The sequence below is a fragment of the Lepidothrix coronata genome, unplaced genomic scaffold (assembly GCF_001604755.1).
Source record: "Lepidothrix coronata isolate B3197 unplaced genomic scaffold, Lepidothrix_coronata-1.0 Scaffold6, whole genome shotgun sequence".
Taxonomy (NCBI): domain Eukaryota; kingdom Metazoa; phylum Chordata; class Aves; order Passeriformes; family Pipridae; genus Lepidothrix; species Lepidothrix coronata.
In genome coordinates, this window is record NW_016690186.1 from 7,401,891 (window position 1) to 7,427,957 (window position 26,067).

The 26,067-nt window shown below is 37.2% G+C and overlaps 1 protein-coding gene across 6 annotated transcripts in view; it reads left to right on the forward strand.

Moving 5' to 3' along the window:
• Positions 1–26,067, forward strand: part of SS18 (SS18, nBAF chromatin remodeling complex subunit) — a 45,047-nt gene that overhangs the window by 9,750 nt on the left and 9,230 nt on the right. For 3 of the 6 annotated variants that reach the window (XM_017833220.1, XM_017833211.1, XM_017833230.1), the window contains exons 4-7: positions 9,365–9,518; positions 15,046–15,267; positions 24,183–24,350; positions 25,063–25,167. In XM_017833220.1, the coding sequence (XP_017688709.1) occupies positions 9,365–9,518; positions 15,046–15,267; positions 24,183–24,350; positions 25,063–25,167 (649 nt within the window). Of the gene's footprint in view, positions 1–2,482; positions 2,539–2,622; positions 2,703–9,364; positions 9,519–15,045; positions 15,268–24,182; positions 24,351–25,062; positions 25,168–26,067 lie in introns of those variants that run through there. The other 3 variants (XM_017833249.1, XM_017833258.1, XM_017833241.1) reach the window with 3 other exon arrangements.

The window sequence follows — 26,067 nt, forward strand, 5'->3', positions numbered from 1 at the left end:
GTCCAGTTATGTACTAAATGCCTGGGAAAGGCTGATGTCTGTGGTAGTGTTATGGTTTAACTTCAGCTGGCAACTAAGTACCATGCAGCTGCTCACTCACCCCACACACCTTCCCTCTCCTCATGGTGGGATGGGCAGGAGAATCAGAAGAAAAGCTAAAACCTATGGGTTGAGATAAGAACAGTTTAATAATTTAAATAAAATACTATAATAATAATCACAGAATATGCTGAGTTGGAAGGGATCCACAAGGATCATCGAGTCCAACCGTTAGCCCTGCACAGGACCATCCCCAGGAGTCACACCGTGTGCCTGAGACTATCATCCAAACACCTCTTGAACTCTGTCAGGCTTGGTGCTGTGACCACTTCCCTGGGGAGCCTGTTCCAGTGCCCAACCACCCTCTGGGTGAAGAACCTTTTGCTGATATCTGACCTAAACCTCCCCTGACACAACTTCAGGCCATTTGCTTGGGTCGTGTCACTGATCACCACAGAATAATGTAACTGTAATTAAACTGAGTCAGCTTTTGCTGAAACCAGTGCCCAGCCTGAGTGCGATATTCTATGGTGTGGAAATATCCCTTTGGTCACTTTGGGTCTGCTGTCCTGGCTGTGCTCCCTCCTGGCTTCTTGCACACCTGCTCGCTGACAGGGCATGGGAAACTGAAAAGTCCTTGACTTAAGAGTAAGCACTGGTTAGCAACAACTAAAACATCAGTGTGTTATCAAGGTTAGTCTCCTGCTGAGTCCAAAACACAGCACTGTACCAGCTATTAGGAAGAAAATCAACTCTATCCCACGGGAAACCAAGATAGGTAGTATAGCAGAAAGTCTGTTTGTGGTGTATGCTTTCCTGCTCATCACAGCTGGCATCAATCTTTAAACCTCTAGATTAATTCAGTGTATATTTAATGTTAGTGTATTGATTAAATTAGTTTTAAAGCAGATACACAGAGCAGTATGGTGCATAATTCTGCATTAGCTTTTCAGAACACAAGTCCATGCCCAATTGAAGTTCAACTATTTGTAAACTGACTTAATAGAGAACAGAGCAAAAGGAAGGTCAGATGTTTCCTGTCAAGAGGCAAGGGAGCTTGGAGCTTGGATTTTGAAGAATAGTTGCTCTGATTAAATGTTTGTTAAATAGTTTTTAAAAAATCATAATAATTTCTTAAGAGTTTCTAAAAGAGATACATTTGGTAGTAGATTTCTTGGGAAAGGGAGGAAAGATGTAGCGTTCATACCTACCATATTATGTGGCTACACTCTAATGCTACACTCTGCTGCCCTTCAAACAAGGGACAAGTAGAGCCACTATGATTTGATGGGTAAAAGAAATTAAGCTCCATATTCCTGTCCTGTTATTAGAAACTCAAGCCAGTGCAAATCCATAATTGATAAAAGCTAATTTATTTGTGCTTGCATCCTCCATGAAAAACTTAGTTTCTTAAATTATTCCTTCCTCCAACTCTTCAAGCTCTTACGTTTTTATTTGCTATGTTGGTTTTGCATAACAAAAAAGATGTCCTGTGTTTTGTGAACAAGAGGCACATGGGGTAAGGATCTTTTGAAAATAGTCTCCAGCCCCCAGTTAGTTAGGCTTTGTCAGCAATGAATGGGAAATGTGGGACATCAAGATTCATGTTGTATTGCCACAATACTCTTAAAAGTCAGCATTACCCCTGTGTTAGTGATCTTGGAGACTCAGCAGTCTGAACAAAACGGTAAATAAGACTTTTCTTGGACTTGTACAGTATTCCAGGTCTGTTAGAGACGAGTTTTAATTCCTTGTTGCTGTCCGTAGCCTAGGTCTTAGGTATGACTGCAGTAACCAGTCATAAAAGCAATGCATTACGATCTAGCAGTTTCAGTGCTTGCAGAGAGGTCCGGTGTGTCTGTATCACTTAATTAATTGGCTTTACTTTAAGGCCAGCGTGTGATTCTCTCTATCCATTTGCTTTCTTTGAGGCTTTGCGTGCTATTTGACTTCTGACCTCTCAGTGGACATGCTGATTGTCTGCATGTTCATTGTATGTAAAAACGTGGTTATGAGATATTAATCAAAAGAGAACTAGTTTTGCAAATAGGGACACAGATTTTTATTTATTTTGGGTAGAGCATGAAAAGAAACACATCCATTGCTTATACCATCAAACTGAAAACCTGCTAATGGGAAGGAAGTCCTGGAGAATTGTCAGTAGTACAAGCTTTTTAGAAGCCTTAAAAGCAAAACAACCAAATTTACTATGATTTAAGTTTTGTGGACTGTTTCTTCCCTAGTCTTTTTTGTTGAATCTCTAACAGTCCTTGTTAGATACACATCTTCTAGGGCTAGTAATGCCACCCTGTTTTAGCAAAAGCAAATTGTGTATGTTTGTTTTTAAAAGAATTTTCAGGTTGTGGATCCTCAGTTGATCCATGTATGCCATGGCCTCATAATAAAAATTCCTTTTCCAGGTTGTTCATTTTAGTCCAGAGAGGCTTTTAAATGTTGGAAAGAAGTTTGGTGGCTGTTTAACAAGATTTCATTTTGATGGTGATGGTTATGTTAACATCACTAGAGCTAACATCTCATCAGCTGCAGTTCTGCTGTGTGATGTTTTAAAGTTGTTGTATGATGAAAAATCTGGAGTCCAAATTAATTAGGTGGAAAGGGCAATATTTTCATTCTGTATTACTACAGACTAACTTTGGGACCGTGTAAGTGGCTATGTTGGCACAACTGAATGAGTGCTGTTGGAAATAGAGAGCTGCTGGAAGGAGCTTCTTAAGCCAGCAACTCCACTTAAAAAAAAGAAATAATTAAAATCAGAATATGGGAATTTCAGTGGTTGGGATGTTAGGTGAATTTAGAGACTACTAGCTACCACTTTAAATCAGAGGGTTGTTTAAGTTCTGTAAGCTAGTTTGCATGTGTTGCTAATGAGGTGTGTCCACACGGGGAGCTAGTGCACTGTACACAAAAAACTACTTCTGTTGCCTCCTAACTTCTGTGGCTGATTTAGAAATCAGTAAAAATAGCTAGCAGTTTGAAATAGGAGTATGCTCTAAGGTGTAGTTCTTTCATACTTGAAGATGTGATTTGCCTCTCCGTGGTACAGTATCTGCACAATAAATACCTGTTTGAACCGTAGGCAGTTTGCTGAGAGCTGTACCAGGCAGTCTGGTAACATAGGTGCCAATCCTTCAGCCTCTATGGTTTTGCTGTTTCCCCAGTGCCGTGCTTTAAGGGTTCTGCAGGATTCTTTCTGCTTTAATTGAGTTTACATAGGGCCTTTCAGCTAGAAGAGAGTTGGATTTTTTATCTTAGGTTACTAAATGCAAGCAAAACCTGTAAATATTAGACCAGATAATAATCCATCTTAAAAGTGAAAGAGGCAAGAGGCTGTGGAACACAAAACTCCTGCTTTTGGGGGCAGATAGGAACTGCATATTACTGGGGAATTACAGAGCAGCTCTGAAGTTCTCTAGTTTCAATAACTCAGTGTGCCCCAAGCTAATATCCACAGTTTATTTATTCATAGTCACTTATAATAAACTCTTCTGAATTCATACCGGATTGTTTAATTTTTGATTTAAATATTTTCTAGTTATATCAAGAGTTATGAATTATTTGTGATTATTTTTAAAGTATCAGAATAACTATTGATTGCAATGAGGTTATCAGATATTTTAGAGTTAAATTTTCTGTTTGTTAAAATGTTGTTTAAGAATATTGGTATGGTGAAATATTTTTATACAGTGACATATGCAGTTTGAAACAATTAAAAATTCCAATTTCCTCTTCAAACAGAGTGTTTTAAGTATTACATTATGCACTATTTTAAAATTTTGTTCAAATCTTAAGTCAGAATGTCTCTGATTTTTGAAGATACTGATGTGTAAATCAAGATGTATAAACTGGATGTCATTCTAAATTTAGATTTCCTTACTCCTAGTATCACAACTCGTACTCCAACAGTGAGAGCACAAATTACATTTGTATTTGACTTTACTATTTAGATATGATTGATAATGCTTTTCCTGTAGAAATCCTTTCTATCCCTAAATTTACACTTGCTGAGAATTGATACACATTCTTTATTTTCTTCTTTTAAGACATTCAGTTCTAGAATACCCTGTACCTTGTAAAAGAAGAGTCATAACCCGATTAAATAAATCCTGCTCTTTCAGTTCTCAGAAATGTATCCTTTATGGTCTTACTTCTCAATCTGACACCTCAGTAAGTACTCTGCAGGTGCCATCACCACCTATCAACAGAGCACTGCTCTCTGAGACCAAGACAGGTCCTGTTATATTAGCAATGCGATGTGTGCAGGGCAGAGTACCTCCTGGGACGGGGCATTTTACTTTGCAGAAAATGGTATTTGAGAATTGAAAACAAAAATGATTGATTAAATCCTCATTTAAGGCTTCTCTTGGAAAGATCAGAAGGCTTTTATGTTTGTATTCCATGTAGCTTTTAATTGTTATTCTGAAAGAATTTCAGGAAAATAGTATTTTTGATAGTGTAGTTTAAATATCTGCTGCCAGTTGTATTGATTAGCTATATTGTGTTTTAATGTGTGTAACAGTAGTTCCTGTTTTTTACATTTTATTGATGAGTTGGTATTCCACCTCAGTTTTTATAGCAATAGAAGTTCCATAAACAAATCTTTGAAAATTCCAGGTGTACAATTCTACCGTGGCAGATTTTATTGTTACTGTCTTTCATTTGATCTAATTTATTATTTAAAGGAAAAGCTCTAAAAAAATGCAGTGTGGCTATTGTTTTCAGTGCATGCTTTCAAATAACTTTTGGATTTACTAGGATTTTGTTTGCTGAAAGTTGTCAGTTAAAATCTTGTCTCTTTTTTTTTGTCTCTTGTTTTTCTTGTCTCTTTTTTTTGGTTGCAGCTATTGGGTCAGTTTCAGTCTTTTTCCAGTTCAGATTTGCAGAATTGGACTAAATAGCTTATAATTATTGTTTTTCATGCTCTGATAAATTTTAAATGCTCATAGCAGCTATAAATGTAATCTGTGTGTTTGGGGAAATGAGCCAAAAATTAGTGGTTAGCAAGTGAAGCTATGTCTAACATCTTCTAATTCTTTAATTTACTTTTTACTGATAGCAAAATATTTAACATTTTCTACTTCATAATTGGAATAAAATCATCAGCGATTTTAATTTTCATTCCTTTGTGTCATGCATCCAGCAGGAGGGAAGTAGCCTTTCCTTTGGTTCTGTTAACCTTACTACGTTTGTATGTCATTTCACCTTTCAGAACTAGACTTAATGGGTAGGGTTCATGTTGGGTAGCTTTCCTTTCACAATGGGTGGGTTGGGTTTTTTTGAGTACTGTGTGTGATCCTTTTGTATTTTAAAGGATCTTCACCCCGTGTAGAGCACGTTACTGGGAATAGTGAATTTCCTTCTGTAAAGAACAAAAATGTTAAATAACCTAGGCTGTGGGGTTGGGTTTTTTGTTTGATTATTGTTCGGGGGTATTTTAATTAAATCTGATTTAAAGAAGTTTATCATCTGTAAAAGCCTGGATCAACTCCAATAGAAATAGGGAAGTTGCCATTTTAAAACAGTTTTTTCTTGTTTTCTTCTGTCTGCGTCCAGTAGAAAAGTACTCTGGAGGATTCTCACTGGGGAATAATTATATCTGCAGGAGACATTTCGTTTTAATTACTATCAGGTAGTGATTGGTTTATGATCTGACATGAAGGCTTGTAATACACTTTTAAAATATCCTATATAATATTCTGTATAACTGTTTCTGTCGCATTTGTATGTGTAATTATCTCTGAACCTTATTTAAACTTTGTTCTAGTGTCTTGTGTTGATGAATTCCTCAGGTTTATATGATTTATGTGGTGCCCTGTATGTTTAATGATGTTCCTCCATTTACTGACTGTTCTCCTGAGGTTTTTTTTGTTGTTAAACCGTAAACTGAAGGATCTACTTTTTGTATGTATCATACATTAAATTGTATTTCTGTCATATCCTCTTAAGTTCCTTTTTATATAAAAAAAAAACCCTGCCCTTTTTGACTTATTTCAGGTGATAACATTCAAAATTTTTAATCACTGTTGCCTGTCTTCAGAATCCTTCTGTTTTTACAGTATCTTTTGGTGATTGCTTTCCCCAAACTGAACGTGTATCATGATCACAAATGCCTTGACCTTTTTTTCTTTCACACTGTACGTCACTTTTGATATATCGGGTCACTTTTGATATATCAAGTACTGACGATAATCAGAAAGTGACCATGGGTATTATCAATAGTTTTTATGAGTTTTGGAATTTTCTATTTGTTTTTTGGGGGTTTTATTTGATTTTTTTTTTCCCCCAGCAAACTGTCTGGGTTGTGGTCATTTATTTTTTCTCTGGGTTAATGGCAATAGAAGTTTCCTCTTTCTGAAGAAAGAATAGTTCACAGTTCAGTGTATTTGCCATATATTTATCCCTGTTGAATTTTACTTGGCACCTTCTGTTCAGTAATGGTGCAGTATCTTCAGATGTTGATATTTACTGAGAAATATTTTCAGGAGACCTCTATATGTTCCTTTATTCTTTCAACTTCTTTGGGCAGTTTTTGATCAGTGCAAGTGAGTACTCCTGAACAATATATTTCTCCAAAAGGCTTTGTCAAAAAACTTGTATTAAGAAGATTTTGTTAAATATGCATCTAGGTGGTTTAATTTATATTTATATTTTTAAAAAATTCTAATAGATTAGAAAGATTAGACTTTACTGTATTGACACTTTACTAACTTTTTACCATTGGTATTTTATGATACTCTAATTATTTTCATAATTTTATCTGTAGCCCAGGGAGCAAGCCTCACATAATTCCTAGAACTGGTCCCACTACTTTTTTATAAATAGAGGTACAGGGTTCATCTACCTTCTAGTCATCTTATAGGGTAGTTTATTGTAATGGAAGATTAGATTTTTTTTGCAGTTTGGTCCTTTTTCTTGCATTATTTTCAAGAATGTGAAGTGGGTTCACACAGGTCTTTGGGCTGTTTCTATATCCAGGAACTCCTTTTGCTGAGTTATTTTCTGGTAGTACCTTTTTGAGTGTTTTTAATTGCTCCCTCAGTTCTCTTAATTCCCTGTGGTTTGTGAAGTCTCTTGCAGGTTTTTGTATCTAATGGGATTTTTAAAGTCCTTAATACTTTTTTTCCCCTGTCCTTGCATGTTTGCATTCTTATGCTGTTTTTTAAGACAAACCGCAGTGTTTGTCTTAAAGGAGAGTTGCTTTGAAAACTTCCAGACTTAAATTTTAGAGTTGGAATGTAGTTTTTCTCACATAACCTTTGGAGGGTTTTTTTCCCTCTTTCCATGCGTAAAGGCATGCCTGTGTTTGTGCAGTATCACCTGCAGGATAGCTAAAACCTAGGTAGGGTCTAATCTTTTTTTAGTACTTTATAGTATTTTTCATTATCAGCATGTTATATGAACATTGGATTTGCTAATGTTTTATGCTTGGAATCTAAGAAGTTAATTTTAATTCTGAAAACATTTCAGCTTGAGTGGTTTCTGACTTTGCTCTCAGTTTGCTGACATGGGACTGCTGTTAGGCTCTGAGCTCTGGCTGCTCATGTGGAGGTACCAAGTGTGTTGGTTTTGCTGATATTCCTAAGCATACTTTCTAAATAGAAACTAAAAATAGTCTGTTTGTTTTCTTTTTTTGTTTGTTTCTCTGTATATCAGTTTTAGATAACTTCTGTTACATGCAAATTACCACCATAGTGAGTTTTGAAAGTGAAGGAAGATTTAACTGAGGTGAAGCGGCCTTGCTTTGATTGCTCACTAGCGGAGGAAAAACAACCAAATGAAGCAGTTCCGAGAGTAGAGCTGCCTTTTTCACTCTTACCTTCTCTACCTTCTGCCACTTCTGCTGTCGGATGAGGAAGGAACTTGCTTATAAAATGTCATTCTCTTCATTGTGGATGAATGAAAGGAATTTAGTAAGAGAATTCGCCTGCTTGCTTGCATTTTTCTTCATCTCCTTCCTTCTTCCTTCCGAAAAATAGCTTTTACTGTGTTCTTGAGGAATTCTTAAAAGTATTGCAGGGAAAATGATACCCACTTGAGCTATGTGAAGAAACATTAAGACAATAAATCCGTACCATTCACTCCCCTCCCCTGGCAAGCAAATATGTGTGTATCTGTGTTACGCTGATGTTACTGTCTCCAAGGGTAAGAAGGGGTCCTGCCTCACACTCATTGGGAAAGCCTTACTTTTTACCACTGTATTGTTTCTTGTCTTTATGAATCTCCTGATGAGTAGGTATAGGCATAAGAGGGCACTGGGGCTAGACAGGAACTTAGGGTTCACATCCTTGGTTCTTTCTGAAGAAGAGAAACACTGAAAAATGCACATGTGGTTGTGTCATGGGAAGAGTTTTTCATGAATAGTTATGGCCTGTAGAGAGAATCCTCAAAAGCCAGAGAGCCAGGTGTTCGCTCTCACAGAGATGACTTTTATTCCCCTGAAAGTGTTTGGCTAAGGTATGTGAGGAGGATTGTAGAGTCTCACAATTGTTTTTAGTAGGAAAATGAAGGTGGCTACTAGCAGTTTCTGCGTCTCCTTACATTGCCGTGAATAGAACCTACCAGTAAATTCCCCCTTGTATTTATTGTTTTTTTTTGCTCTCCCTCTTTGAACTCTCAAGGTTATTCAGTTATTTTCCTCACAATTTCATTAGGAAATTTGCCAAAAACATCCTTTCTAGGCAGCTGTCTCTGGACCTTTGGAGGCCAGCACTAATGTGCTTCCAGTCTGTAGGGGGTGTTTGGCACGGAATTATGAACTAGGCCTTCAGCGCTTTGGGGGAGAGCGGGGAAGAGATCGCTAGTGTTTTACCACACCCAGGTGCAAATTTTTTGCCAGTCTATGAGCATTCAGAGGCTTTCATCTCATGTTGTACCTGTTTTGTCCCTGTGCAAGGTCTGTTAACAGCAACAAATTGTTGATGTGAGAGAATTACAGTGAAGACTTATTTCTCTGTTGAAGGAAAGCTTTTGTGTGTGTGTGAGGGAGTGACTCCAGCAGTCTTGAACTGTTCAGATGTAATTTTTTAATGAGACATTGATTTGTGTTTTTTTATTTTAAAGCGATGCTCGAAGGTGCTGTGGTGTTGTTTGTGTGTAATACTTCATGTAAAATTGATTGAAATGTTAAATGTTTTGCCAAAAGTAATGTTGGGGGGAGTTAAAATGTATCAGAAAGAGCAAGATATGCATTTCAGTTCTTGCTTTCATAGCCCGCTGAACAATATAGGCAACTGCTGTACCATATGTACATATAATATATTTGTCAGGCTAACTGCTTCTCGTGTTTGACTAAACTGTCTCCTTTCAGCCACCCACACAGAATATGCCTATGGGTCCGGGAGGGATGAGTCAGAGCGGCCCTCCCCCACCTCCGCGCTCGCACAACATGTCTTCAGATGGTATGGTAGGTGGGGGCCCTCCTGCACCACACATGCAGAACCAGATGAACGGCCAGATGCCTGGTAAGTTTTTCTCCTCTAAGACATTAACACCAGCGTTGCCTGGCAACTGAAACGACATGGGGGCTCAAGGGATACTAGATTGTTGATGACAAAACTGCTTTGAATGCCCCCGAGTACAAGCTCTCTTAGAGTTTGTTAGCTACAGAGCTACGTGACCTGTATTCAGTGTTTATCAGGCTGCCCTTGGGCTTTGATGTAGCTGACACACAGCATTCCTCTGATGAACAGAACTGGCTAAATTTAGTCTGTTTGAAACCGTGCAGTACAGCTGGCTTTAGAAGGCTTATTGGGGAAAGGTATTGGCCTGTGGCTGAGTGAACACAAATCCTTCCATATAAAGATAATGTGAAATTATCGTAGCTAAATAATTAGATAATAATAAAATAGATACATCTGAAAGTGGGTGTTTCTAATTTAGGTAAATGTTTTTGTTGATTTGTCTTTTTTGTTTTTTAGAGATTGTTTTCGTACAGAAAATTGTCCAGCTTCCACTAATCCTCTGTGTTCTTTATTACTGAAGATGTGTTGAATTGTAAGGGATTTGTAAAGGAATGGCCTCCAGATTATTGTTCTAGGTGTAAATTCTAAGTCAGTTTCTGTGCCATCCTGTTTTGTAATAAAAAGAAAAGTGCTTTGGAAGGCAGAAACAAAGCAGCAAAAGAAGATGATAAAAATCTACGTTTTACCTACCACTACTGGCTTTGGGGTAACTGCTCCCTTTAGCAGTCATGGAGTAAGCCATGGAAAAACTTACTGCTTTATATAGAGGCTGTATTCCAGAATTTCCACTCATAAAGTCATACTACCTATTTCACGTGAAATGGCTTTCAGCTTAAAATTGCATTCCCAGGATTGCTTTTGTTCAGGACCCCTTTTTTTTTTTTCTTTTCTTTTTTGTATGGAGAAAGTTTTCATACAAAAGCTCTTCACGGTATTGATACTTCCAAGAAAGGAAACTACCATCAAAAGATCCTTGAAAATTCACAGATTTCACAGAATATTCTGAGTTGGAAGGAACCCACAAGGATCACCAAGTCCAACTCTTTAAGTGAATGGCCCATACAGGGATCAAACCCACAACCTTGAGTGTTACCAGCACCATGATCTAACCAACTGAACTAATTTCATCTCTCACTGGTGACAAGGATAAACTTTCATGACAGGAAACACAGTAAATAACTTTGCAAAACTTAATATAAGGTAAAAAATACGATTGCTGTAGTCCCTCATTTCTGAGCAAATCTTGATAGTGCCCCCTGATAGTGGCAGCTTTTCTGAAAGAGTAGCTGAATAACCTGCAGAGGCCGCGTGTAAGAAGTGTAATAAAAGATCTAGAGAAGAAGTTAGTTTCATCATACATGTTGGTCATGATCTGCATCTGGAAGTGTAAAGAGCAATATATGCTGCTCCCTAATTAGGGCAGAGATATTTTGATTGTGGAGTCCTTTATCCATCTAAAATCCATCAGTACCCATGGAGAATAGCTTTGCCTCTCAAAAATCAGTCTCTTTGACCCTCGAGTGTAATCATATTATTGTTATTATACTGATCTTTTCCAAGGAGAAGGATTACTAAGTCACAATGTGAGCATAATGACTTCACTGCAGAGCCACAAGGGAGAAAAGTCACTCCTTAAACATACATATTTTGTAATTAGATAGAATAAGAAAAGAGCTCTTATGAAAATACGTGAAAGGTAAATAGGTTTGTTTTGGTATTCACCTAGACAGATACTTAAATACAGATTCCAACTAAGCTTTAATTTAGCCTTTCCGACATATTCCCTTTTTTGAAGGTCTGTTCTTTCCTTCTCAGTTTGAAGTTGTCTCTGAGGATGTGAAGATAAACGGCTTAGGATGAGGGCATCTCTAATATCAGAAAGGCATGCTAAAATCATTTCATGGGTAGGCGTTAGAAAAAGGGAAACGGAATCATCTTGGTAATTGTATAGCTGAATTACACCTATTTTTTAAGTGTTTGTTAGTTTACCTGCATGTGAGCCTTTCTATATTTCACAGAGACATATTTCTAGTAATTTCTGCAGAGTATGGATTTGCTTTCTTCTTTTAAGGCATTTACTCTGAAGTTACATAGACCCTTTGTAATAGAAAACAGATACAAACCCACAAATATCTGAGGAGATGATCTGTCTAAGGAGAATAAAGTCCCTAATATGTAAACTGAGAGAATCCAGGGTTGACAGCAACCTGACCAGCCTGGAATAAATAAAATGCAAGCTCTTAAAAAGTGCTAGCTAAGAATTTCTGGGAGGCCTTACCTGACCTGGGGCTTCCGCAGACCTGAGTATGCGTGGAAGGGTTGATTAAAAGAACTGTCTAGTGATGGTCAGGACATGAGTCAACTTAAAGTTCTTCTTTAGATCTGTCCCATTACTTTAAAGGATGATTTTTCTCATACTTATGTTCTGTTAGTGCAGAACCTGAAGTGCTGCTGAGGCCATTAATTGCATCCACTGACAAGTGAATGTCTGTATCCTCGTGACAGGGAGGACAGTTACGGCAAACCTTTTTCAGCCTGTGGTACAATTGAGAGTTTTCTGTACCTGTGACAGATTGTGGTTTGTAGATGAAAAAATTGCTGTTTGAAGAGTTACTTGGAGAGTTTGTGTGATGCAAAGTAAGAGTGGTCCGGATTTGGAAGGAGATGATGAAATTAGCTGTGCCGCTGGCAAGTTATTTTCCTGATTTTATTGTATGTAAAAAGTTGAAAGTTAAGACTAGCCTCAGGGTTCTCTGACCTTTGTCCTTACATTGGTAAGTGACCTTCCTGAATAACAGGTGCTTGTGTGTTACCAGCAAGTTTTCTCAAAGTCTTCTTTCCTTCTAAGCCTTCCTCTCCTGCAGGCTTATATGCACTTAGTCTGGCTTACAGCTTCTCAGAGCTAAGGTGCTGTCTATAAGTGGGTAAGAGGAAGAAGGACTTCTGTTTATAGTCAAGATAGATACTTACTCTGCTAACTATTATAACACAAAATCTAATTTGTACTACATTTAAAGCAGTTACGTTAAAGTGCAGATACTTCATTCATATTCTCTTCTTTCTATTTCATTTCTTCATACAAAAAATTAAAATCAATTGTTTTTTCCTTACATGCAGGAGAACCCCATGAAGCATTTTGGCAAATGATAAAAAAAAATTATTTGTGAAGTGTGTTTTTATTATTTTTCATTTGCAAGGCTTTTTGATATTTTGGTCTTAGCTTTTCCCTTTTCCTTGTATTCTAGCTTCAACTTTTTCACTTCTCTTGACCAAATAAGTTTATGTGTTCATTTCAGTAAGGTGTCTTGAAAAGGGCGAGAGGATAAATGTGTTTTTAAACTTATTCTCTGTTTCTTCACGTTGGCTTTAGTAGCTGTGTTCATTAATCATTGTTACCTTGCTCCTCTGCATCTTTGTGTTTGCAGGTCCGTTTGTATTGTCTCTCTGACCTTGTGTACAGCTCTCTATGTCCTTATTTCAGCCTTCATTCTACCCTAGATTAGTGCAGTTATTTCTTAAGCCAGGGCAGGACTTGGGGAGCTGTTCACATCTGAAGATGCAGGTGTGTGGGTGGTTGTTGGTTTTTTTGGTGTTCGGTTGGTTTTTTGGTTTGGTTTGGTTTGGTTTGGGGGTTTTTTTGGTGTGCTTTTTGTTTGTTTGTTGGTTGGTTGGTTTTGAGTTTTTTTTTAAATTTCCACTGTGAAATATGTAAACAAATCACTGTTTTCCTACAACTCTACTGGCATAGTTTCTTTTAGATTCCTTTTCTTAGGGTTTTGTAGCTTAACAGAAAACCTGTGGCATGTTTAGCGACAGTAGCATGTCCTTGGTGAAATCAGTACATACCAACATTTGCCTTGTTTACAGTTGACCTAGTCTGTCACATACTCTGGTTGTTCATATCTTCAGAAGCTCTTCATGTGGTGCTTGTCATAGGCATAATCCTGCCATTTCATTTACTTTTTTCACTTGTCGTAGTTACATCCAGTCACACCTCTTACTAATTGTGGTCCTAGTACCTATTCACCTATCCCAAGTAAAGTAATGAATAAACTGACCACATGGTATTGAAATGTTTGTACTTGTTAAATTACCCATTGAGAGTAGCTTTAATTCAGAGAACAATCCAAATCCAACCTGTGTTATCAGGAAGAGGGGAAACAAAAGGTGAAAAGATGCTGTTGGCCTCATGGGTTTATGAACAGGTTGCTTTTCCTTTGCATCTTCACAAGTTGAGCTGATAATTTGGTGTCTGTCCTTCCAGTAATCATCTCCCACCCTACTAATCTCTAAATACAGTTGCAGAATATTGGCTATAGACTGTATGTTCAGAAATGTTAAATATGCCTTCAGCCATTTTTATTATACATAGGGGTGGTCACATATGAACTGAATCACTGCAATGCCAGTACAATTACAAATCGAAAGTGTTGGTGATTTTCTGTTGTGTTGAAATTTTCCACCTTACTTAGAAGTAGGAAAAATGCAGCACACTGTCTTTAACATTTTTGCTTTGTTCTTTTCTTCACACCTTTCTCCATTTTCCAAGGTTGTTCTTTTACTAATGCACAGGAAAGCTGATGACAGTGTTTGCCAATAAAGGTCACTTAATGCTTTCCATTTACAAGTAATTCTTTTAAAAAAATCCTCATTGAAGCATCCAGGGGAAAAAAATCTTAGTGTCTTACCACTATCATTTGTTCTCATTCCCTTCTCAGGAGATAAACTCAGGAGTCCTGTTCTTGTAATAAATAACTTTTGGTTAGATTTTTATCTACAGGGCATTAAAACAGCTCTATAGAAGAATGAGTTTGACTATTGAAAGCAAAGGCTTTCCATAAAAGCCTTTGCTGTTGTATCAGTGACTCCACGGAGTGTTTGTCACCTTCTTTATCTTTTATGGGTGACTGTATAGTCATTTGAGTGAAAGTCACAGCCTAAGTTAGCATTTAGTGATGGACTTGGTAGTGTTAAATTTGTGGTTGGACTTGGTGATCTTAGTGGTCTTTTCCAACCAAAATGTTTCTATGATTCTATGTAGTTGTACCATGTCAATGTTAATATTGCCTGAGTTTAAAAATAATAATAATAAATAACTGTTACTTTCAGAAAAGTGTCTAATGTAGGTGTTCGACTACACAGAAATGTTACAGCTGTTGTAGTAATTGCAGCTGTGGTGGAGATAGCAAGCTGGCTCTTTTACTGGTCTTGTGCAATTCTGGTTGAAATTCAGGAGGTGTTGTGTGAGTACTAAATAGACTAATTTTGTATGTGATATAGATAGAAGATGAACTGTGTTATAATTTACACCTTTCAGCTGCTCAACAAAAGAAAATGCATTGCATAGTAGAGCTGAACTTTGTTGTTTATTTTTTTCAAGTGGGGAAATCATGTAAACTGTGTTTTAATTTTTTTTAATGTAATTGCATTTAATGACTTTTATTTAGTTTTGTGATTCAGTGTGACTGTATTTGTTTGCTTTACGATGCTTAATGCAGATCCTTTTTCCCTGTTTTTCCTTCTGAAGGACCTAACCACATGCCTATGCAAGGACCTGGACCTAACCAACTCAATATGACAAACAGTTCCATGAACATGCCTTCAAGTAGCCATGGGTCGATGGGTGGCTATAATCACTCCGTTCCATCCTCACAGAGTATGCCAGTGCAGAATCAGATGACTATGAGCCAGGGACAGCCGATGGGCAACTACGGTCCCAGACCAAACATGAATATGCAACCAAACCAAGGTAAGAGAGGTGCTAATTTCTGTAAAAACAAAACGTCTCAGGCATTTTTAAAAGGTCTAATCTTGTAAATTTCCTTCTCTAAATGCATTTGTACCTATGTACAAAAGAGGATTCTCTTTTCTCCCATATATCTGTGACTTTTTATTTATTTGCAGACATTGAACTGTTTTCGGGTATTGTGTGAGAATCTGGGAATGGATCTGCTTACATCAGTTATAAGTTTGAACTACTGTTTATCTTTTTCAGTCTTTACACTTCTAGCTAAGTGTTGTTATTGTTCAAATTGATAAAATATATCTGTACTTTTAAGTCTCAGGGGTAAAATTAAAAATTAAAGTCAGATAGCCCTCAGATTTTTATACCTTGTTAATCTTGGTTTTCTGCTGCATGCTGTTTTAGCATGGAATGTCTGTTAATCTTGGAGAAGTAAAATTCAGTTCCAGGAACAAATCTGCTACTGCTTACTCTTTTCATGAGATGGCCTTGTGTACATTGTAAAACCCAAAACTAATTTTGTATCTAAGATATTTCCATTGCATAAACTGATGATGATTTGTTGATGTCCTTGTTGAAGTGCAAGGAAATTGTGAAGTTAAAATATGTACTGCATATTCTTAGAAATATGCTTTACAAGTCAACAAGCAGTATTTTCAGCTTACCTTTTAAGTCTGTTACTACATTGGATCTGGACATAGCACCTGCAGCAGAATTTTTTTTAAAAAATGCTTCTGCCATGTTTGCAGCAAATATGTTTTTTCCCCCGATATATATGAACTCTTATGGATATATTAGCTGAAAAATATGGCTCGGATCGAGGTTTTAATCTCTTTTCTGATGCTGAAGAATGTACTTTTTTTTTCTAAGGCTCTCTCTCCTTGGTCATTTTAGAAAAAATAATCCACCAGTGCATAGGTAGTTCTTACTGCAGTGTACTCTCTTTGAAGACCAAAACTCCATTTTTTTTATATACATAGATACCATCTGTTCCTAAGGTGTACAAACAGAACAGGTCATACTGATTGGTTTGATTATTAGATCACAGGAAGGTTCAAAACAGATAAAAGACTAACTTAATGAGAGACCAAATCTAAGTCATGATGAAACAACTGTTTCTGCACTTTTCTAACCAGTAGAGAAAGTGGGAAGTCTGAGTCTGTCATCCACATTGTTAATAGCATTTTTCTTAAAAAAATGCAGCAGAGGACAAAAAATAGGTACATAGCAGAGGAAATCATCATAAGTGGGAATATTTTTGACTGTCTCTCTGAGCTGACAAGTTATCTGTGTATTCTGGGCAGTGCACAAAGGAGTAATTTTGTAAACGTAAGATGATTGAGAGAAGTCCTGTGCCTGCTCAGTTCAGATTTCTTAGTTGCAGAGTTAGCAATAATTATGTAGCAGTATGTGTGAGGGAGCCACCTACTAAGTTGCTCTACAGCAAATGATTTTGTACGACTGGCTTAAAATTTAGGACTAGTGATTATTATGTCTCAAAGTAGTGCTCTTTACTCCTCCTTGTAATACTCCTCTTCTGTGTTTTCAGTGCTGTGTCAAACTTGAAAATTGCTCATTAGAAATTAGGCAGAAAGATACTTAAAAGGTTTCTGTTCTGAAAAAATAACCAAATTATAGGTTCAAGAACAAGAGCAAAATCTCTAGTTAGAACAACTGGTACTATTGCCTGTACTTACGGCCATGGTAAGCTTTCACGTTTCATACCTCTGTTTCTGCTGAATTTTGACCCTTTAGGCTGAGACTTTTTCTATTCCAAGTGTCTGCTACAAGGCTGATTCTCCTTTTTTGCAGAGGCTTCACAGAAATAGAGAGTCGTTTCTGACAGTGGCATGAAAAATTGCATTCTTCAATATGTTTCATTATCTCCCAAAAACATTAGTAAATAGAGCACTTCGTATATAAATGTTGGAGTGCGGGTGCCCCTTGCTTTAGAGTGAAAGCTTTGAAACTTGTCTGTGATGCAAGCAAGGTGCTATTTACTGTTAAATGAAAATACTGTTCTGGATACCTGTGAGGGAGGAAGTCCAAGCCTGAAGATTCGCATGTTTGTTATGTATTGGTAGCTGAGATTTTTAACCTAAGATTATTCCCAATCAGGTCTGCTTAGTACATTTTCTCTGTTTTCTACTCTTAGTTTTTACATGTGTATTGAAATTTGGTGACAAATTAGAGGTAGTATTTTTGTATCTTCACTCTCTTGACAAGACAGCAGGGCAGAGAACGACAGAGAAATCTGTGAGACCGTGAGATTTAGGTAGGTAGCCGAGCTTCAGTCTGGCTGGGCAGAGGTCTCAGCCAAGCATTGACACTGCATGGTTCTCATCTAAGTGAAGAATCAAGAATGAGCAGCTGGGAAATGCGCTTAGTGCAGTTTAATTAAAAGGGAATAAATGGATTGTGACACAAAAGTTTCTTAACTGGTAGCATGTGCTGCAATTCAGAAACAGAAATGAACAAAATTTCCGAATCTCAGCATTGTTGTCAGGAGACATTTGTGAACCCCAAAGCATGCTTTGTTTCTTTGTCTTGAAGGAGTGATCCATACTGAGAATGAGAGATCCTACTACATCTGTCAATTAATAACAGCACTAGCTAAATATAATTATAAATATCCCTCAAGATGAGGTCTTAGCATCTCAATTTGGCTGTTAAAAATTAGTAGATGTTTTTGACCTTAATCTTCCCCTACATGGGTTCCTCATCTATAGAGGAATGAATCTGATGGTAAGATTATGATACCATCTGATTTCACAGGGGTGTTGTGAAAGTATATTCATTATGAAGATTTGGACATTTTACTTATGGGTACCATAAGAAAACCGATAAGTAAATTAATAATTCTGTCTTCAGTGTTTGCTAGGCATGGCATCTCACATGAACAATTAGGAGGAAACAAAATATTGAAGTAGTTTTTCAGTGAGTGATATCTGCTTATGTGTGCTGATTGAAGCCAATACTTTTAGAGGGAAGAAAAAAAGCATAGTGTTATATAATAGATAAAGACACCGTAACACGCAGCAAGGTTTGATCTAACACTTGGGTGGTTTTAGCATAACTTTTTATGTGCGTTTGCTAGCAAAACATCTTGCTGTATATACACCTTGGGAGGCAGATGGTGTTAGTAAGAAAAAAAAATGAAAAAATGCTAATTAAGAAATAAACTGTGTAGTAGCAGAACTCATTGTTGGATTTACTTTCTGTCTCCATTGTGAAGTCATTATTGATTTGCACTAGTTTATCAAATGCTAGCCAGAGGAATACCTTAAATGAGAAGCAAAGTTGTCGTGGTATTGATTTTATATAGTCAGTCTAGCTAAAAGAGGAATTCTAGTAATTTTTGATTTAGGAAGCAGAATGTTTCAAGTGGAAGATTCTGTAGATGACTCTTGATTAAAAAACTATTTTAGCAGCCTGGGATATCTGCAAGGAATATTGGCTACCTTTTTGGAAAAGATAGGAAGCAGCAGGAACTGGGTGACTGTGGAAGAAACTCCATTCTTATGGATGTATCTTTTCTTTCTTTTATGGGAAGCTACTTAGGTTGAATAAAAAATTTCAAGTTGTCAGTTTTTTGACTTTTCCGAGGGGAGGTGTAAGCATGGTTTTATTGAAACCTGAAACTTACGTGAAAATTCCTCTTACTTATGTTGACCAGATCTTTCACAGTCAGAGAATAACAATAATAATATTAAACAGTAGAATTAATACACTTTAAAAGTAAGGACCAGGAAATTATAGCTTGGTCATCTCAGAAACTGTTTCTCAGATCCTTCTGCTAAGCTTGGCCGTCTCAGAGACTTGTGTTTCTTGGATTCTTCTGCTAGGATTCCGTTCCCTTGCCAGAAGTGCTTGAAGCGAAGTTACCAAACTCCCAGCCGGTATTTAATGAGCATTATATGTTGCTTGGGGTAAGGGAGGGGAACCAGGTTACTTTTAACAGGTGAACTCTATAAGAGAATATTATCTTGACTTGATAATTTCCAGGAGACCAGTTATCAAATCTGGTGCTGAGATTGTTTTTAGTGAATTTCATTTATATAAACTTAAAAAAATTCCATCAAAATTTGAGAGCTCTTTTACTTACAAGCAAATATGAGGAGATCATGGAAACATCAGAGATGAGACCAGTGCAGATTCCTGTGCTTTTGTTGTCCACATAAAAAAGGAGCATAAAGATAGGAACATCTAATGTTAGCTGAAATATAAATGTATTCAGGGTATGACAGACCAGAATAAAGTGATTTCTGAGGTTCAGTACCTTTTGTGAATGTCTTGCCATCTGTTCATTCCCATGTAAGCAGAGACTGTTACGTTTCAATACCTTGACTTCTTAGCGTAGTCAAGATGTCATGGAGAAAGCGGGGAAGTCTCAATTTTTTTTGACATCTAACCTATTAAAGGGAAATAAAATTGCCACCCATTCTGAAATGCCATCATGCTATAGCTGGATTTGTAGGATATCTAGCTGTAGAAGACACTGTAGTTTTGTCATGAAAAAACAAGATATAAACAGCTACCACAGAGCTTGTTCTTTCATCTTTCTTTCCTGGTGTAAAACATGAAAGACAACATTGGTAACTAAGGAATTTTTTTGTATGACATTTTATATACTGTTTTTTAAATGATCTCTGAAATTACAGTTGAGTTTGAGATGAGAACTTTGTGGAGTAAGCAAGTGTGGAGGAGTGTCTACTGATCTGTCTATTGATCTTCTGAGCAACAAGATCAACATAATTTTGAAGACTGAAGAAATAATACCTTGTACTGCTGCTTTTTGGTCATACCTGCCTGTTCCCAGTCAGAACAGCAGAGTCACCCGTTCATTTGTATGTGCTTCCTCTGCTTCTTCAGAAGTTTCAACCACGTCAGCAGTTATCTTGTCCTCTCATAGCATTTACTGCCAGTACCTGAGTTTCAGCAGAAGGGACAATGCTAAGAGACATTTTTAAACCACTAAACTTTTCTGCAGCTCTTTTCATCCTCAATGCATTTCTGCTCTCCGATTTGTTAGCTTTCTCTGGGACCTACTTTTAGTTTGCATTTCTGTTTCTTTCTATTTATCTTATATTTGTGAAGACTAGGTTGTCACTTTTCTGAAGTGCTCTCTTGTCAGGAGGCTGCCACTGGGTCACTGCACTTACAGGAAGATTAGGTAGAAGCCCATTTTTGCTTAAATCCACATAACCTTTTCTTCCCTGTACATGAGGCCTCCTTATGAGATACTGTCTGGAGCACAGGGAGGGTTTTTTTCCCCTCAGCTGCTCATTTCAAAGTTGTCTACACCTACTAAACAGAAATGTGGTGTATTCTTGATAATGTAGACTAGTTATATTGAACAAAGAGCAGTTCAGTTTTCATCTGTTATCTGGCTTGCTTTATACATTCACTGACTGCATAAGACTGATTTGGATCTACATCATGCAATTTTCAAACGCCTGTTTAATGACTGCAAAAATTGCCTGCGCTCCTCACAGGACCTACAGTATTACTAGTTAGCATCTTCAGACTTTTATCCCAGGAATACTTCCAGTATACTGACATGTGAAAACTGCCTTCTGAACATACAGGAACATTTACAGGACTTTTGTACTACCTAAGTTTAAATAGTTTCTTGTAAATCCAATAAATAGTCTACTTGTGTACTTGCATATTTTACAGAGATAATCCTACACAATATTTTCTCGGACTCGTTTTTAGCTGTGTACAAATGAGATACTTTGTCCTCTCTGAAATAAATAGTTCTCGAAATTGACAAAAAAAGAGTTCCTATGCAGAGTTTTTGAAAGCAACGAGCATTCTCTTGCAGTGCACAGTTTTGTGAACTTTGTATGTGATATCTCCAAGTCTGGAAGAGATCATGACTTCCACCAAGTGTAGCTTTTTGTGACCTGATTAGAGATTCAACAGCTGCGTTTTAAGGGGGTTGTAGAAACAATTGCTACAAATATTAGAAAGTATTACACAATCATAGAATGATGAGAGTTGGAAGGGACCTGAAAGATCATCTAGTTCCAACCCCCCTGCCATGTACTTCTGCAACTAGCCCGGCTTGCTCAAACCTCATCCAGCCTGGCCTTGAACACTTCCAGGGATGGGGCATCCACAGCTTCTCTGGGAAACCTGTTCCAGTGCTTCATCACTCTCACAGTAAAGAATTTCTTTCTAACGTCTAGTCTAAACCTACCCTTTTTCAATTTAAATCCATTACTTCTTGTCCTTTCACTGTCTTCCCTTCTTTTTATAAGCCCCTTTCAGGTACTGGAGGCCACAATAGGGTCTTTTGAAGCCTTCTCTTCTCCACGCTCCTTCAACCTGTCTTTGTAGGAGAGATGCTCCATCTCTCTGATCATCTTGGTGGCCCTCCTCTGGATTTGGTTGAACAGGTCCATGTTTTTCCTGTGTTGGGGACCTCAGAGCTGGATGCAGTGCTCCAGGCAGGGTCTCCAGAGCGGAGAAGGGGCAGAATCACCTCCTTGACCTGCTGGTCATACTTCTTTTGGTGCAGCCCAGAGCATGGTTGGCTTTCTGGGCTGAGAGCACCTAATGCCAGCTCATGTCCAGCTTTCAACCATGAGAACCCTGAAGTTCTTCTCCACAGGGCTGCTCTCAGTAAGTTTCCCAGTCTGTGCTCAGGTATGGGACTGCCCTGACCTAGGATGCAGCACCTTGCACTTGGACTTACTGAAATTCCTGGTGTTCTCTTGGGCCCACCTATCAAGTTTGTCCAGGTCCAATTAGATCATGAGCTAGTAGTCTACGTTTTTAATTAGGTATTGAGATTTTATGTCATATTAAGTATTACGCAATGAATATATGTAGCTTTCTTGTAGGCTTGATTTTTCGAAAGGAAATACAAATTCAAAGTTCCCTCACCCCTCAAAACTACTGCATAAAAGGGTTATGTTCCATGAGACCATAGAGACTGTGGTGCTTCTTTTAGGTGTCTTCTTAATAAGAGGGAGATGTGAACCAAACTGGAAGGAAGCCAGGCTTTCTGTTATGAACACAACACAGCCTGATACAGGGTAGTGAATTCTCATTGTGGCTCTACAAAGCGTTAATGAAGTTCTAATTTAAAAAGCAAACAGAAAACCTCTACATTGCACCATGGGGACCCAACACATTTTATCACATTGTATTGTGACTAATATTAATATTGTTAATTAACAAGCTTTCTTGAGATCTAGGAATATTATGGCAACAAGTTTTTATTTTTTTTCAAGGCTGCCTAATGATTCTCAGTACCTCCAAACAGAGGAGCAGTGAAATGGAATGATCTAAATTACGAACTCATTTAGAATATCAAAAAATGAAACATTTTTGCCAAGTGAAAAATAATCACATCTCAATTTAAGCAATTTTTTTACACTTTAAATTAGAAACCTTTAAAACAGAAACTTGCCATTCTGAAGGATAGAAGCATAACTGGATCTTTTTAAGTGTGGCCAATATTTATCTTCAGAGTAAAATGAAGCTTACGCCACTTCTCACTGAGAGATCCCACACAGGGGTTTAATGGGATTTAACTAAAGCACTTTGAATTCATACAAATTAATTCAGACATTAATTATTTGTCTTAACTTTCCTTCATAACCCCACATAGACAGGATCTGACTGTGTATTCCTTTACTTATATAAATCCATTGTCACTATTGACTGGATCTAGGTAATTTTCCAGTGCTGTGGTTTCACACAGGACTTCCTTCTTGTGCTCCAGCACCTACTTATTTAAAAATACTGAATGGAATGGCAAAATCGAGCATACAGAAAAGTAGGTGATATCTTCCTTTTTCTCCTGGGATGACGCTTAGGAGTGGCTCTGCTAGTTTGGTGTCATAGTTTGTTTTGGGTTTTAGTGAGGCTAGTTAGACTTGCTGTCTTTGGAGTTTATAAAATAAATTATTTTTTAAAAAGGCAAAAAAAAAGCTTAGGATTTCACCTTTACAAAGCGTGTAGTATCTCTTAAGTGGTTGGAATTAACATGCTGTTTAAAAAGTTTAGCTCCTTGTCACAATTCTTTCCTCCTCATATTTTTAATACTGGAGTAACTCTTTTCTGAGGTGGTACTGCAGAAGAAGCACAGAATCTGTGCTTTGTTAAATGTTGTATCAATCTAACCTGCAATCTCATATAATGAAATGGCGTAATCATCATTTTCATTGCCGTTTGGTGTCAGTAGGGTGCTCTTTAACTGTCTGTTTTCATTACTGAAATTTGCATTTCTCCAAGTACAACCTTAATCAGATTTTCTCAGTTGATAAAATATGGACAGTACTTGATCTCTCCTGGTCTCTTTCCATGGGTCACAGAAACTTTGTGCAGCTTGATATGAAAGAATATTTTTTGGGTTTAGTTTTTCTGCATATGCCTGTTGCGAGATTGCCTGACTGGTACATGTGGTTTGTCTTTACAGGCTAAATAAAATTATGTATTTTGTGATAACAGCTCAGTGGCTTTTTGGTGGACTATAACAACAACTGTGTGTGCATTAAAACTATGCCCTGAGGATTTCACAAATGTTAAATAATTTTTCTATGACTTACCAGAGTTTCACCATCAGGTTTTCACCTGAACTTTTTTTGAAGATGCTTTTGAAACAAACCAATCAAAAATGGTAAAAGTGTTTCCATATGTTTGTGCATGTCTAAACTAATTTCTGTGATTTTAAAGAAAAATCACCTAAAAAGCAACCTTATTTAGGCTGACTTCTGTTTTGTAGTTTGGTTACTGAAGTGATCACCTGCATGTGCATAGAAACAACAAATCCTTATGAGAGCACTAGAAATACAGAGCCTTCTTTGGTCCATATTTAAAGGTTGGGTTTTCCATGTTCTTTTGGAAAGATTTAACCTAAAATAACTTTTGCATGTTTGACATTTTTGCTGCTTGTCCTTTTGCAGGCCCAATGATGCACCAGCAGCCTCCCTCCCAGCAGTACAACATGCCGCAGGCAGGTGGCCAGCACTACCAGGGGCAGCAGCCGCCGATGGGAATGATGGGCCAAGTTAACCAAGGAAATCACATGATGGGTCAGAGACAGATCCCTCCATACAGGCCACCACAGCAAGGTAGAAATTCACTTTGGTGCACTTACATCGATTTTAAATAACCATTTTTAAAACTATTGTACATCACTTGCCTACACCAAATTTTGATCAAATCACTTGGTGTCACAGACTTTGTTTGCACACTCTTTTTATTACTTTTTAAGGGTGGTTCTTGCAGCAAGAGACTACTGGTATCACCATGAAACACGAAGACAGATATTCTATTTTTTTTTTTTGGTTCTCTCTGAGATTATGCATTCTGAAATTATGCGTCTCAGATATGCTGATGCAGAATTCTGTTTTGATATTTAAATGATAGGTACAGAAAAGGAACAGAGTACCTGCTTGGTTCTGAATTCACTCAGTTACAAAAAAAGGAACAATGTTCCACAGTATTGCTTCTCTTTTTTTTTTTTCTTTCCAGTCCTTTTTGCCAAGGAATAGTTTTATTTTTAACACCTTAGTATGCTATATGCATTCCTAAAATGAGCTCAAACCTGGTTTGATATGTATGTTCTCAGTCTAGTCCAGTCAAACAACTGTGTGTGTATATATATGGATGGATACATTTGTTTCTTTTTTTAATTAAACCGGATTACATATGTTGTCTGTAATGCAACAATATGGGTGGGGAATACATTTGAGAAATATTTCTCATACTAAAATCAGAAATTAGCAGCTTTATAACAGAGAAAACAAGTTATTTACGTATTGACTGGTTGTGGTTTTTCAGGCCCACCACAGCAGTACTCAGGCCAGGAAGACTATTATGGGGACCAATACAGTCATGGTGGACAAGGTCCTCCAGAAGGCATGAACCAGCAATATTACCCTGATGGTAATCTCTCATAAATGTTAACTTTCCCATTTTCTATACCTGCCCAATACTAATGTAGTCATATGCCCAAAATTAGAGGATGAGGCAAGAATAGTAATTGGATATCATACCTCACATTTACAAAACCGTCCAAATTCAGAATTGTTACTACAGTTTAAATTACTGTGACTTACTGTGACTAGTTAAATTTGCAACTTTAAGCATGTAATTGGTATTACTCCCATTTGAAACTCTTAACAACAGTTTTAGTATTTAAAAATGAATTGGAATAATTGGTTTATCTAAAAGTATGGAGAGTTCCTTAGCATATCTAGTATGATTGAGATGAATGAAAACAGTCATTACTTTATTATCAATAAGAGAGGGGGCGATATCCTTTTATTAAAAATTTTATTGAACTGAAAAAACTTGCTAAAAATATGTGGCTTTTCTGTAAATATTATATTTTTTTTACTTAGTGTTTAGTTTTCATGTAAGTCGTACAAATGTGTTATTGCTGCTATGGTGTGGGCCTTTAGTTTAATTTGTATATAGGAATGAAATGGTCCCTGCCCTGAAGAGATTGTGTCCCATCATTGCTTTCAAGACAAGACCGAAACTTTGAATTTCATAAATCTGTCTTCCTACCTCTTGGAATACAGAGTGCTGAAGGTTATTGGATTGTGTTATAAGTTAGAAAAGTTGAAATTAACTTGTTTTCAGGCTGAGCAGAGACTGGGAGAACAAGGATGCTGACTCATGACTACTGTGATAACCATGTGTGCAACTTAATGGTATCTTACTAAATTCAGGGAGTGTGGTATATGTTAATGTTTTAAAAATATATACAAAGTAAAGCTGTGTCATTGCCAAAGCAACTACTCATTGCAAATAGAGGGATACAAGTTAGTTGTTTGAATT